Consider the following 15,323-nt stretch of genomic DNA (forward strand, 5'->3'; position numbering starts at 1 on the left):
ATTGGTGCAAGGGACGTAACCCTGCAAAGCTTAATCAGGTATCTCTGACATTGGGACCACGCAAACACGATTTGAGAAAATCAGGTCGTTGATGTTTGTTTATATCTGCTGTTGTTGTCGACGCTAAAGATTGAAAACAGTGAAAGAGGTATGTTTCATTACACGTCGATATGTTAAACCCGTGGTACATGTATTGTGACAGAATCCGACCGCAGCAACACAACACAGGGTCGGGTCGAGGCACAAGGCAGGAGCGTAGCCACTATTAACAGTGACCTACATGTATCTGTGTGCAATTGTTCATTCCAAAGGTAGAGGAGGCATGTTGACAGTTGCACTCCACATGTTTTTAATACTATAGAAACACGAATGTATGCTCCAATTTCTGTATTCAACAGATGAATTTATTCACCTAGGTACTGTTATGTCAGTTAAATCTCTTTGTCAAGGTGCTCAAGTAAAGACGTATTGACCAACCCCTGAGCTGATGTTAGAGTATCTGCACATCTTTATACACAGTGCCGTTGCTTATGGACATTGTATCTACCACTCACAGTTATACAATATACATGTATGTATTAATGGCAATTTAATTGTCAATACTGATATCATTATATTCGGCTGGTGGAGATGCGGGTCAGTTGGGTCACCAACAACCCATACTTGTAGTCAGAGGCGACCAACGGGATTGGGTAGTCAGGCTCGCTGATTTGATTCACATATGTCTTCGTATCCCAGCAGGTCGATGTCCATGCTGTTGATCACTGGGTGTCTGGTCAATACTCGAGTGTTTGCAAACCGCCGCCATATAGCTGGAATATTGCTCAGTTCGCCGGAAACTCACTCACTCACTATTATTATATTCATAGTTTTCATGTTATGAACTTAATTACACACTGGCTGTTAGTATATGAGTAAATAGAAGCAGATTCAGCTCAAAGGAACACAATACTTTCACTCATGAAAATAGGTATTATCCCAAACAGCTTGGCCAATAGAATATTATAACACACCTCTAACCCGTATATAATACATCCCCATCGTAAAACAGTTCTTTATAACATCGTTTGCTAGTCAAGTTACAGGTATAGTCAGATTCATTAATAGAACTGCATTATAAAAAATACCTGCTCACGCGCATAACACATACAAGTCGATAACTAAGGCTTTGCTCGCAGAGGAAAAGCGGTATCTGTAATACCAGACAGGAGAATCTTGTGCAATTGACGGCCGCAAGTACGTAGAACCTGCAGTGCTTCTCTATCTATACAATCTTTAACTAGGTCACAACTGACGGGTACACGAAGAACACGGACTCTCGAACTGGTCGACATGTATCGAGATTGATTGAGTTGGGAAGATGTCATATTATATTATGTCATGTGTTAGTCATTACTGTGAAATTTCAACACTTATGTTGATATCGGGTGATGGTCGTGACCTTATTTGAGTGAACTGTTTATGTTGTTAGCGTTGCTTGCCTGACTACTGTTTCCCGAAACCACTATGTACTGGTATAACGAGGCGATATTGCTATATTACGCAATGCGCTCACAAAAGCTGTTAGACGTGTCCTTGAGTTTGAAAGTCAAGATTATATCTGTGTTTTTGCTAGAAATATACATAAATAAGTATAGGGAACATAAAACAATCAACGGTGTTTTATTTAGCGATGTGTGCTGACAGTGTGGAAACAGTCAGGATCATTATTCGACGAGGGTATTTTTTCAGTACGAGACTCGGATTATTTTATTATGATTCGCTGCACAGCGTTGTATCCCTTGGTCTTGTGAAAAGATATTGTCCGTTCAAATCCCTATTAGTCCCGAATGTTTCAGGACTATGTACGCTGACACTTTTCCTTTACGTAAGCAATTGTCCTGAACAAACAGCAAGGTAAGATGAATAATTTGTTTCAGCTACATTGGATTTCATTCCTTGTGATCAACTGTCGACATGCTGAAGTCTAAAATCACATCAACTGTGCTCACGAAGGTTCTACTTCCTGGAACACAGAGCACATGTCTGAAAGCCACAGTTGCCAGTTCAAGACTTGCAGAAGGCGATGAGGTGCGATCGTTCAAGGAAATGCCGGGACCACGAGGCAGATATGCGATTCCATTCATCGGGCCAGTGTTTCACATGAAACCATTCAGTAAGTTTGTGAATAATCTCTGTTTTTTTCAGTAGAATGTTTTTATTTTGGTGTGTGTGTGTGTGGTGTGTGTGTGTGTGTGTGTGTGTGTGTGTGTGTGTGTGTGTGTGTGTGTGTGTGTGTCCTTTCAGTAGAATACACACGCACACATACAGTTACGTAAAAATTGATGTACAAAGTCACTTTTTTATTCGGTGTGTGGATGTGTTGGTGGGTGGGTTGGGGGTGGGGTGTTTGTTGTTTAACGACGCACTATTCCAGCAATATGACGGCGGTGTGTGTATGTGTGTGTGTGTGTGTGTGTGTGTGTGTGTGTGTGTGTGTGTGTGTGTGTGTGTGTGTGTGTGTGTGTGTGTGTGTGTGTGTACTCAGCACTCAGCACTATTCCAGCAATATGACGGCGGTCTGTAAATAATCATGTCTGGACCAGCCTGTGATCAACATCATGAGCATCGATCTACCAATCTGCCATGACATGTGTGAAGCAAATCAGCGAGTCTAACCACTCGATCCTGTAAGTTTGATCCTATTACGACAAGCACGAGTTACTGAAGATTCTTATCGGGATCTTCATTGGTTTGTGCTATGTATTTGGACACTGCTACCAACGTAAATTTAGCATATGTGTATTGAGTGTGGTTTTCCGTTTTTAAATATGGACTCACAAATGTCGGGAATCGAATCCGAGCCTTTGGTGAGATATAGGCCAATACCTTAACTATCAAACCACCAACCGCCCCAAATATAATAATTTTATTCGAAGTTTGATATTTTAGGAATGCATATCTCTCTCTAATATATTCTAAATGAACTAAATATCATATTTACCAGCAAACTTCACAATGGAAACTTTCAACAAAGTGCTGGACTCATTGCATGACAAGTATGGGAAGACCTTCCGAATGGAACTCTTCGGACCGAGCGTCGTGACAGAGAACCCCGATCATATAGAAACCGTGTATAGAAGCGAGGGAAAGTACCCTAAGAGGCCTACAATGAATATGTTTGAGACATATGCCGAACGGAACAACAAAGAACGGGGAATGGCTATGGTGTATGTGCAATATAGATACTTTATAACTTAATTCTGAAGTTACTTAGCAAACGTTAAATCATTTCTTGTTCAAATCTATACTTTTACAGATTTTTAGCAAAGTCATGTAATTTACATTAAGAAAGATCTGATATCGATGCATCCAAAGAGTCGAGACAACACTGACATCGAAGTATTTAAAAGTCTGGTAAAGTTTGTTTCGTGTCACCCTGTCAACATCAAAGTGTTGAACTTGATTACAAATAACTATGATGTTATTAAAAACAATATGCTGTACAGCTGTGTTTAGCTGTATTTGTAAATGGATTATAACCGGGTCCAAAACATCCATCAAAAGATCCGAAGCATTTAGCAATTTTGCAAGACATTCAAAAGTAACATTTCTAGTTTCAAACATACTGATGGGACCGTAGTCTGTTATATAAACACTGAAATACATATAATCACAGTTTGTGAAGAAAGAAATATTGGAGTCTTTCTTTTTGTTGTTCTGAAATAGGAATGGCACAGAATGGCATCGTCTCCGATCGGCTTCACAAAAGTATATGTTGAGACACGCATCAGCTTCAGTGTACATCAAGGAACAAGCTGATGTCGCCAACGACCTTATAACAAGGATGTCTACTATGAAATATACACCAGATGAGTTCAGAGATGAGATGTTCAAATATGCTACAGAAAGTACGTATTAACTCGCAGAATACAATTGTAAACACTGTTCAAAACAGAGCTGCTAAATATGCCATTTAACAAAGGTGAGGATGTTCCATTTTGACAGCATACCACTAGCCAACGCCAATCCAAAAGGGATATAGTGATATATATCCATACAGATGAAATATTTCCAAAGAATGGAATGAATTTTCACATTTTACTTTCATTTCTCTTCATCATCGGTTTCCTCCTGGCGTTCATTATTTGCATTCTATCAATCTCGTAAACCAACATCCCCTTCCCCTTTTGACGTGTATGGTGTGAGTTTCTTTCTTGGTGGAGACTGGACGCAGATTTCCAGAGAGAGGGAGAGAGAGAGAGAGAGAGGCGAACGCCACATATGAACCAGAACTTACGTTCTCCCCGTGAAACTGACCTCATGCACCCCATACGTTTCAGACGGTTCAATGAAAATAATAATTATGCTCTACAAATGTCCAACTGAATACCTTGAATGCCCGAGGGTGAAGGACGTGGTTTTTTTGTTTGTTTGGTTTTTTTTTCCACGTCTAATGTTCAGTTCCAAATGTATACCCTGGACATACCATATTTGAAAGAATATTTTCGAGAGTTATCGGCACTGACTGAAACTTGCTCTAATGAGGGTGGCAGAAACTTCTGAGTTCGTTTGTTGAATTGCTTCTTGATTTACGCCGCTCACAGTGATATTTCAGCCATATGAAGGTCTGTCCATAACCCTGTAAGACCCAGAGGATCCGGTGCTTGACATCATGACCTTTGATCTACCGATTTGGGATACCATGACATGTGTCAACCAAGTCTGCGAGCCTGACCACCTCTGCTTTAGGACGTTTCGCACTACAGATGGCAGCTTCAGACACCAATGAGATCCATGCTAGAAATTTATGGACCTCGTTGGATAACACAAAACAGGGGCATAGCTACCATTTTGACAAAAAACCGGGCTTACTCATGATTCATGCTAAATGTTGGGCAAGTCCTTAATACTATCTAAATATAGTAAGGACTATGTAACCTTTGGGCTTACACGAAAGAATGGGGTTGCTGCACGCCTGTTCAGTGACTTAGTGTGAGCATAGTGTGTACTTCACAAAGAAAAGTACATCCACCGTAGTCTTTGAACATTCATATACGAAGTTTAATAATAAAAATGAAATTAATTTTCATCATTGATAACGTAATTGAACAATTCCCACTCTTATCCCTTCAAATTAATATACTATGTGTTATTTATCTGTTCAAGGTATTGGAGTTGTTGCCTTCAACAAACGACTTGGTTTCATGGATACCAACGGAGAACCATTATCTGCAGAAAACACAGTTTACCTGGAGTCGATAAATACTTTCTTCGAATGCCTGATGAAAGATGTAGGGCCTCCATTGTACAAGTATTTTCCCACTAAGCTCTACACAACCTTCGAGAAGGTGGCTAACCAAGCGTATGGGTAAAACAGTTTATCACATACCGATACCGAGTTACTTTAGGTTTCAGGGGCGGCGGGGCACCCTCGTGGAAAAAACGTTCGTTGGTCACGCCGATACCTGAGTTCCATTCGCCAAACGGGAAAAATGTTTGAAGTCCCTCGCCGTGATGTTGCTTGAATATTGCTGGGTTTTTATGTTTCTTGAATTTGGGTAAAAGCAGCGTAAACACCAAATAACTCACGCACTCACTTTAGGTTTGAGCTTGGCTATAAAAACGGAATCATTTTGTTGATTTGAGGATAAATATGCAAATGTAAAAGATAACACGTGTACCACTTTCATTGTTTCAACACATGGATAAACCCTTGCGTGATTGTGAACGATACAAACACCGACTGAAAGGGTTAACCTGAGACCTTTCACATGTAAACGTACTCTTGGTACAAATTTCGCACATCTTTTCTTTTAGGCCGCCACAGCTTTGGTCTTGTTGAAATCAGAAGTTAATCACTGTTGTTGAGAGTGAAAACGTTCAGTTAACCGACAAACAGCGGAGTATATCACAAACTATTACGTTAGACAATAAGGTCGAGAAAATAGTAACCCATTACTAACGCCTCTATAAATATTTTTTAAAATGTGTAAACGATTCGATTATTATTTCTTAGGAAGTAATAGTAGCATGAATTTGCCCATTTATATAGCAACAAACTCCATACCAGCTATGGTCATAGTGCTAACAATGAATAGCAGAGCACATTAATATGTCCTGGATAAGGCAAGCAGGCGCATGTTAGGCGAAGGAAGGTTATGGTCGCATGACTTATCCCTACGGGTACCCTTTTCCTCCAGGGTGAATGCGTGTAATGAAGTTGTATCTGATTGATATCAGTTTAATACCGAATTTCAGGTATGGACGTGTACAAATAAAAGAAGTTCTGGAACGAGTGGATCGTCAGATGGCTGATGGAACGTTCGACCCCGAGAAACCAAACCTGATTTTACAGCTACGAGCCAGCCCGAAGACCACCGACGAAAGTGTGGATGCCATTTTGCTAGATTTGTTAACAGGTGGAACAGATTCAGTAAGTTATGCAAAGTTAATGTCGAGGAGAGGTACGGTAGCCCAGCAGTTAAAGCGTTCTCGTGTCTTGCAGAAAATCCGGGTTCGATTTCACACGTGAGGACATCATGTGAGTTGCATTTCCGGCGTCCATCGTCGTGCTATTGCTGGAATAATGTTAAAAGCGGTCTCACTCACTGACTGTAAGCCAAGGCCAGATTAAGTGTTCTTCACTTGTCGGCACCAACCAAAGAATCCATAGCTTTGGCAATATGGTATCAATACACCAAGTGTATATGGTTGTCTCGACCGACCTATGAGTTGCATCGGGGTAGATAACATCGACAATGATGAAACAGACATTGAATTAGCCAGTGCCTGGTTGTAACATGTAGATGATGCTATCCAGGAAACAGTGTTGAGTTCATTAGCTTCGGTTAAACAAATGTTCCATGATCATGTTGTTGTGATCATTGTCAAATGCATGTTGCACAACACCTAATGTTTTCCCATACACTTCTATAGTAACCGCGAATACATTTTTTAATTATCCAGGCTTTGAACTGGTATAAAACTCGCTTTAACTCATTAGATTCACTCGCTTCATTGATATGGTATTACACGGGGCATAGTTTAGTATTTGACAGGGTCAATGTTGTTACCATCTTGACATATCTCTTCAAAGACGGCAAAGAACATGGAAAACCTGCTTCTGAACCTGGCGCTAAACCCAGAAAAGCAACAGAAGTTGTATGAAGAAATCGTGGAAGTTATTGGACCAAAAGGACACGAGCAAACTGCTGACCACATGTCCAACATGCTCTACTTCAGAGCATGTATGAAAGAATCATTCAGGTGAGACTTCATTTGTCGCATCTGAGAAACAGTCATACCTACATAAGTTGACTGAATAGGGGTTTTGTCACGACGTTGTGCAATATCCATGTAGAATCCATGTAGACAACACAATACACGCTCTTCTAACACTGCAGTCATGTTGGGCTATGATCAATTGACCTCCGGACAATGAGATATAATGCATCTATTTTTGTCGTTCTTTTCAAGAATATTACAGGAAAATTAGATGTGCATCTTTCGATCTCCTGAAGTCTTTCTGCTACACAAAGCTTTTGAAACATATATATCATTTTAAGGAATAGCGTTTTAGCGAATACTTGTTCCACCTCATAGATCAATACTGGATTTCTTTCTTTCCAAACAGGGTTTTCTATCCTCTCGCATTTGGTACTGTTAGAGAGCTTCAAGAGGATATCGTACTTGATGGTTACCTGGTGCCAAAAGGGGTGGGTACCTTGGTTTTATTTTAATTTTATTAGTTGTTTTCAAGAGTGTCTTTCTCTTTTTATTGGATGCAGTTTCTTTAGTCTGAACCACGTTGTAACAAACGAGGTGTAAAAGGCTATCTGGAGCTCATGCTGTTACAAGAAACAAACCGAAATGAACGAACACTTCTTTAAAGGTGTAAGTGACTGCATTTTCGTGTAGCTAGAAGTAACAATGGCAGGTACAAAACATTCAATTTGTCCTTACATCGGTGAAGACTGTTATATATTCGAAACAAGCAATGTCATTAACACTGAGTCCTCAAACTGGATCTTTTTCAACATCAAATTCACAGATATGTTCAGAAGGTTATAATTTGGTCATCTTTTTCTTACAATTATGAGAACGGAGAAGAAATGAACACTGGTAAGCTCTTAACATATGAGTTACCAATAACTTCTTATTGTTTCAGACCTATGGCTTCATGAACAATCGTCGTCTTCTCCTCAATAGCGAGTATTTCGAGAACCCCAAGCAGTTTCTTCCAGAGCGGTGGCTGAGAGATGACTCCAGTCACAAAAGGGAAAGGGAATATCCTGCCTTTGCCCTCTTGCCCTTTGGATTTGGGCTCCGGAACTGCCTGGGAAGGCGCTTTGCTGAGCAAGAGCTCTGGCTGGGTGTCACAAAAGTAACTATATTTTTTTATCTTCAGTGTATTTGCTCGTAGTTGCTTATAAGATGTCATTGTATCGAGACCATATACCATTAGCTATGTTACTGAACGGGTCCATGCTTCACAAGCATGGAATAGCTGCATAAATGACAATATCTCTTTCTGAAAATTTTAGCTACCTATTTCGCGTACATTAATCCAGCATTTCTATAATATGCATGGCATTAACGGAAATTCTTAATCCAAACCGTTCGATCAATCTGACATTTTCAGATTATCCAGAACTTCCACGTTTCTGTGCCTATGGATGGGGACTATGAGATGATGTACACAACATTTGGACAAATCAGGAAGCCCATTGACTTCACTTTCACCCCGCGATAAGTCTCAAACAGGTACTACACGTGTACCGTACCTTGTGCCCACGTTCCGAAGATGCGGTTATAAATTTAGTATTAAAATTAACTTATTCAGTGCGGTTACAGCTTTAATCATACACATCCACACGTTATTTTGTCAAGAAATGTATCTTCGAGTGAACCGATATAATATGACTCACAGCATTGGGTTTTGATGTTATCTGATCACTTTGTTTAATAATTGGTTTCTATGCAAAATCACTGTCAGAGAATGCATATTCTCTGTCTGTATACAAGTTTATGAATACTATGTATTTGGATGAAGTCGTATAACCAACTTGTTTGTACTAGTAGCTGGTTCCACAATCAAACTGTTCCTCTACTTAGGCATTATATTGATGACCAATCCCTAGGAACCAATGGAAAGAAATGGCCACAAAAGCCAAAACTACCTGGTGTAACTGATTTATAATTTCTTTTATTTTATTTTATTTTGTTTTCATTGGGGATGTATCAATGTTTGATTTTGTTTAGTCACGTGATATTCATGCAAACATTCTTTTGCTCGTCAGTTCATATTCCGAATTGATATGTGTTGTGTTGTTGATCGATACCATATGTATTCCAATCTATTTTATTACTATTTTCCTGTGGTCAGTTCAAATAGTTTCGCCACAAGTTTGGTATGTAGGTCAACTGGAGTCTGTTTCCCCAGGCAATTGTAATTTCTTGTGTTGATCTCTTGTGTTGATGCTGTATGTTTAGCCCCAAGTGTTTATGAAAATGAAACATAGCTATCTTATCCTGTAGGAAATTAAACATTTTAAGGAGGCAATATAAATTAGTTATAAATTACAAAAATGCGTTATAATTCTGAATTCAGAGATGGGGTTTCTGAAGTTCTATTGTCGTTAGTCACAGTTCTAGGCATGGACCCCATAAATACTTTGTTATATTGTCACTATTGTCTTTATTACATGTACTCAAACATAACAAGAACGTTAGTAGAATTTTAGTCATCGTTCCAGGTATGGACCTCATAAATACTTTGTTATACTGTCATCATCGTCTTTACATTTATTACATGTGCTCAAATAAACATAATAACAATGTTAGTGAAATTTCATTCAGTTTCTACCACAGAATATACAATCTCCACGAATCATTTCTCTGTCAAGTGCATTTGTATACAGTCGAACCCCGTTTACTCGGACCCCACATATCCGGAAACCTCGCCTTCTGGACGATTTTTATGTGAAACGAAACTTACGTTCATTAATTGTACTCGCTTAACCGGACCCCGCGCTTCCGGACCCGGACGGCGAATTTTCAAACCATTCCCATAGATTTCCATTGAAAAATTATCCAGTTATACGGACGGAGAGATCTGTGCAACGTGCATGTGTATGTGTCACGTCAATACCGTTTACTGCACGGCTATGTGATTTCATTCTTAATCTATCGGAAGGCATTTGTTGTGAATTAATTAATTAGTCATCAAAACACTGGGGCGCGTGTCACTCAGGTCGTTGATTAGGATTTGGCGCGTGTGAGAACATCTCATCAGTAACGAAAACACATGTTAAGTAGGATTAAGGTAAACTACACTGTAATTGTACTGTATATAACACCTATAAATCGAGCCCTGCTATCTGTTGCAAGTTAAAAATAGCCTCCCACATGATCTAAGTCATGTGATCCTGTCCGAAAGTTTACTTTCTGCAGACAGCATAATTTCGACACGATGTCATATGTTTTTAGGGCATTTAAAGTTAAAAAAAAGAATATGCAACTGGCAAAATTGCACTTGGGAAACATTTTGTCATCGATTTACGTGTTTCAGCTAACTTACCATCGGAAGCTCCACACGCTACATTACGTCCTAGACACCCTGATAAATAGTAGACCCGTGATGGTCCCGGGGTACAATAGGCCTTCAGCAACCCATGCTTGCCATAAAAGGCGACTCAGCTTGTCGTAAGAGGCGACTAACGGGATCGGGTGGTCAGGCTCGCTGACTTGGTTGACACATGTCATCGGTTCCCAATTACGCAGATCGATGCTCATGTTGTTGATCACTGGATTGTCTGGTCCAGACCGCCATATAGCTGGAATATTGCTGAGTGCGGCGTAAAATTAAACTCACTCACTCACTCACTCACTGATAAATAGTAACCTGCGTTCCACCTTTTATGTATATTATCGGTACACTTATATGTTATGATGATTCACTGTTATTACTATCGACTGATGATTTATTGATATTCGTACATGAACATTTTTGTTGTCCCTTAATTTTCACGTTTTACTTGTTTGATCCAGTTAACCGGACCGGATAAACGGGGTTCGACTGTACTTGATTTGCATCTGCGCGAAGATTTAAGGTTTCGTTGTTCGCTATCGCTACAACTCAAAACAAGGACACTTGCAATCGGAAGGACGCGTGTGGCAATGCCCACCAGCAATACTAAATCAAATTCAACCATACCCTGTCCTTGAACTTCTAATGATCCATGAAGATCTGGCTTATACTGAGTCTTCAGACACCCATGCTTGTTATCATAGGAGTGGGATTGGGTCAAATTAATCTCGCACCATCCGTTGAAGTAACAGCATCGATATAACAGGAACACCTTACACAGTGGCATTGAAACTGGCTACGTCGTATAATTGCTCACGTCAACGTTTGCAACCCATAGGCGTACACAGCATCGTGTTCCCACATATGGAAACTCCTGCTGGAAAGGTTACAATGCTTAAGTCAGATTACGCACCTAGAATATCATCCAGGTTGACAATGTGCTTCAAGCTTTTGTATTTTCAGTTCCAGAGCATCTTGAAGATGCATTTAATCTGTAACCTCCGGGAATGTTCGTTGCTTCCATCTACACTGGTATTTCATTTCGCTGCTAGACAACGTGGCCAACTGTAACACCTGCTAAAGAGAAGGGACATAATAAAACATGTTGCATTACTTCAGTGAGAGAGTGAGTGAATTTAGTGTTACGCCGCTTATTCCAGTGATGAGATGAGCTTCACCCATTGTACCATTGTGGGGAATCGAACCCTGGTCTTCAGCGTTGGGAGCGAACGTCCCCACTGGGAAGCGTTTCAGTTGACAAGAAGTTAAAGAATTCGATCGTTAAGACCCAAGTTCGATTCCATACGGTGCAACGTGTGAAACAAATTTCTTGTGTACTCCGCTGAAACGTTGTATCTTGTTGCCAAAAGCTTCATTAAACTACACTCACTCACTCACTCTTCCATGGTATTTTAGTTCCTAATTATATTGACCCGTGAAGGTTCCGGGGTAGAATAGGCCTTCAGCAACCCATGCTTGCTATTAAAGGCGACTCAGCTTGTCGTAAGAGGCGACTAACGGGATCGGGTGGTCAGGCTAGCTGACTTGGTTGACACATGTCATCAGTTCCCAAGTACGCAGATCGATGCTCATGGGTGATGCTCATGTTGACACTGGATTGTCTGGTCCAGACTCGATTATTTACAGACCGCCGCCGTATAGCTGGAATATTGCTGAGTGCGGTGTAAAACTAAAACTCACTCACTCACTCACTCACCTAATTATATTGTATTGATCTAAAACACACAAGCAGGAAGAATCATGAGGTATATCATGGTAGTGTTGGTCACGTATCTCTCTTTGGGAGACATACTTTAGCAATATAAAAGCAGTTTGTCCACCATCAAATCTTGACATGGAGGAACAGGCTAAAATTGACAAATACATGTTCCATAATTCTAAGCAATAGGTAGGATCGAATGAATGATCCCGATTAAACCGTGTGGGTTTCGCCTGGCAGGGATTAATCATATTCAGTCATTTCGCAAAACAGGAACCGATCTACTGAGCATAAATAAACCTCGTCTTCTTTGTGAATAAGGAAGAGAGGGGTTTTTTATGGATGGCAGTTTTTGCATTATCAGGAACACAGCGTTTCGGAGTACATCCTTATATTCGTATCCTTCATTCACCTGAAATCTCTCTTCCTTTCGTATACCACTTCTAAATGTAATTCAAAGACCTGAATATGTAACAGCTAATGAGGGATATCGATTTGAAAAATTACTTAAATTTATTGTTTTCTATAAAATGGCCACACACCCTTGTCTATTAACACATTTCTTGATATAAATAAATCTCAAAAGAAAGTAAACATATTGTTTTTTAAATTTTTAGGCGAGGTTGTTCAAGTGAAATCCTCTCAGGCCGAAACGGTTCGCCTTCACATTGACTAATCATTTACCCAAACGCAAAATGTTGCCCGTGTAGAAGCACGTCAATTTGCGAAAACAAATGGTAAAACGTTCATCTGGGAGATTTTGCAAAATGCTTGTCGAGAACAAATATAAAAACACAGTGCATCGGTCATAGATCTCATTTGACAGAAAACCACCGATTCTTATTAACGTATTTCGACAATGACCTACTTTTCAGGCGAGCCGAATTTTCTCCTGTGAAAGTGAAACAACTCTGGCTACACTGGTTTCCAATCCCTTGTTTCATAAGATTGTTTCTATATCTTATGCTGAGATGTAGGCAGCATGACATTAACAATATGAAACAGACTGTCCCTGTTTAGTGAGGTCATAAAATGATTCACAATGCATCTGGCTCACTGGTTACATCTGTTGCGGGGTTTTTTTGCGCTTATTCAGTGTAGTTCTGTAACCCACGATGAGACTGATATATCTAGTCCGTGCCAGACCGCCAAACTCTTCTAGCGGGAGAGACTCGTTTTGAGATTTCCGCGATGTCCGGGTTTCCTTTTGTCAGAGCTCAATGTACTACAGAGGGCACTGTACAGCGTGTTTACAAGAATTAGAAGGAACGCCGTGTTGCAGCATACAAGTGCTTAGATACATCAAATTATGCTGATTAATATCTATACATCCAGTTAAATGAATTAAATAAACATTCTGAACTGGTTATGGCGCACACTTGTGCAAGAGGACGGAAACCGGTCACCTGAAAGCGACCAGTGTTGACTTGATGCCACGACTAACATATGACATATGACAAGGGCCTTAACCTACACGTAGTACCATGATCAGGCTGTTCCAGCGTTACAGGCAGACTGGAAGCACCGACGACAGGCCAAGATGAGGCAGACCACGTGGGACTACTCCACAGGAAGACCGCCATCTGTGTACTCTTCATCTGCGCAACCGGGTCATCACGGGGACGGAAACGGAAACGGCGACAACAGCTCTAGTACAAGACATCAGTCGACGTATCGTGCTACGTCGTCTACTTGCAGCACATTTTAGAGTGCGAAGTCCTCTGCGTGAAATGGCATTGACCCAAGCACACCATCGAAGTAGGTTACAGCTTACATGAACTGTATATCGGTGGCTAGTACGAAATTGGCAGCCAGTGGGTTTTACAGACGAATTAAGTCGATTCACCATGTTTCATAATGATGGCCGGGTGCAAGTATACCGTCGCAAGGGAGAACGACTAGCGCTGAACTGCATGGTAAGCACGCTCATCGGGCTTAAACAACATGGGATCATCAGAATCGCTAGGTGAAAAGAGGACCACGACCCGTATCGAACCGACAAGAACTTGCAGACTCTCTCAGGCAAGAGTGGAATTTGATTTCAAATGACGTCATTCGTCGGCTGACGATATCGATGAGACAGCGAGTCTGGACGTATATTTCTGCTATAAATGGTCACAGTCATTACGAAGGACGAGTATGCATTGCCAGGGACTTGCAGTGCTTGTTGTCAGACATTGCATGCTTTACTTTTGTTGCATCTGTGAGCTGTGTTTTTCGTATCCCGCTATCCATTGCATGACACATGTTCATCATCTGTGTTGAGTTTCTCACACACACTGTTGCTGCAGTGTCCTAAGTTCATTAAATGTATCCGTGCTATAACATTGTATGTTTTGCTTTGATTTTGTCGATCATTAATAAGGGTGTTCACTTTCTTTTGCCTACTACTTCACAATGCGTTTGGTTAAAACGGGAGCTCAGTTTCGTTCACCATCTAAATTGGATCTGTAACAACTGCTATAGAACTGCTATATGGGGATCGCAGTCGGCACAGGTACTACAGATGTGTACCCCAGATACTCTTCTGTATGTAGAAATGTACAGTAGTCAAAATCAGATCACGGAAAGGTACCCACTACCCTAAACGATGGGACAAGTATCACGCAACCCATTGTTCCCGTTGAACTGACTGCGAGTACTGCATGCACTTTTCTTATTGACGCTATCAAATCCGCATAATAGATCTGATCTAGGACGCAGTACTGTCCATAATGGACCCGTCCTGTGGTAGGTTTCTGCGTTCATATTTTGGTTACGCTACGTTTCTGTATACCTGTCCCATGACAAGTGTTTACGTTCTCAGATTATTGATTTCAAGATTTTATATAAAGTTAAGTGTTCTCGTCACTACGCTAAATATTACCTCACTCACTCTCACTTACTTCCGTATACCTGCGAACAATACCGTAGTACCTGTGCCGACAACGATCCATTCAGTGACAGTGATTGCCCAGGCCAAACCGTATTTCCAAGATAAAGAAAACACCGTCTCAAATGTGTCATGTCATCCCATACTCCACAGCAAATATC

General features: G+C 40.6%; 1 protein-coding gene across 1 annotated transcript; it reads left to right on the forward strand.

The window, feature by feature from the left end:
- Positions 1-9,824, forward strand: LOC137286162 (probable cytochrome P450 49a1). The gene is made up of 10 exons (XM_067817840.1): positions 1-148; positions 1,920-2,155; positions 2,987-3,209; positions 3,709-3,890; positions 5,149-5,350; positions 6,241-6,415; positions 7,079-7,248; positions 7,616-7,697; positions 8,150-8,365; positions 8,624-9,824. Exons 2-10 carry the CDS (start codon positions 1,957-1,959, stop codon positions 8,732-8,734), a joined length of 1,560 nt encoding a protein of 519 aa, XP_067673941.1. The 5' UTR covers positions 1-148; positions 1,920-1,956; the 3' UTR covers positions 8,735-9,824.
- Positions 9,825-15,323: the final 5,499 nt, after the last annotated feature.

This window comes from Haliotis asinina, chromosome 6 (genome assembly GCF_037392515.1).
Source record: "Haliotis asinina isolate JCU_RB_2024 chromosome 6, JCU_Hal_asi_v2, whole genome shotgun sequence".
NCBI classification, from domain to species: Eukaryota; Metazoa; Mollusca; class Gastropoda; order Lepetellida; family Haliotidae; genus Haliotis; species Haliotis asinina.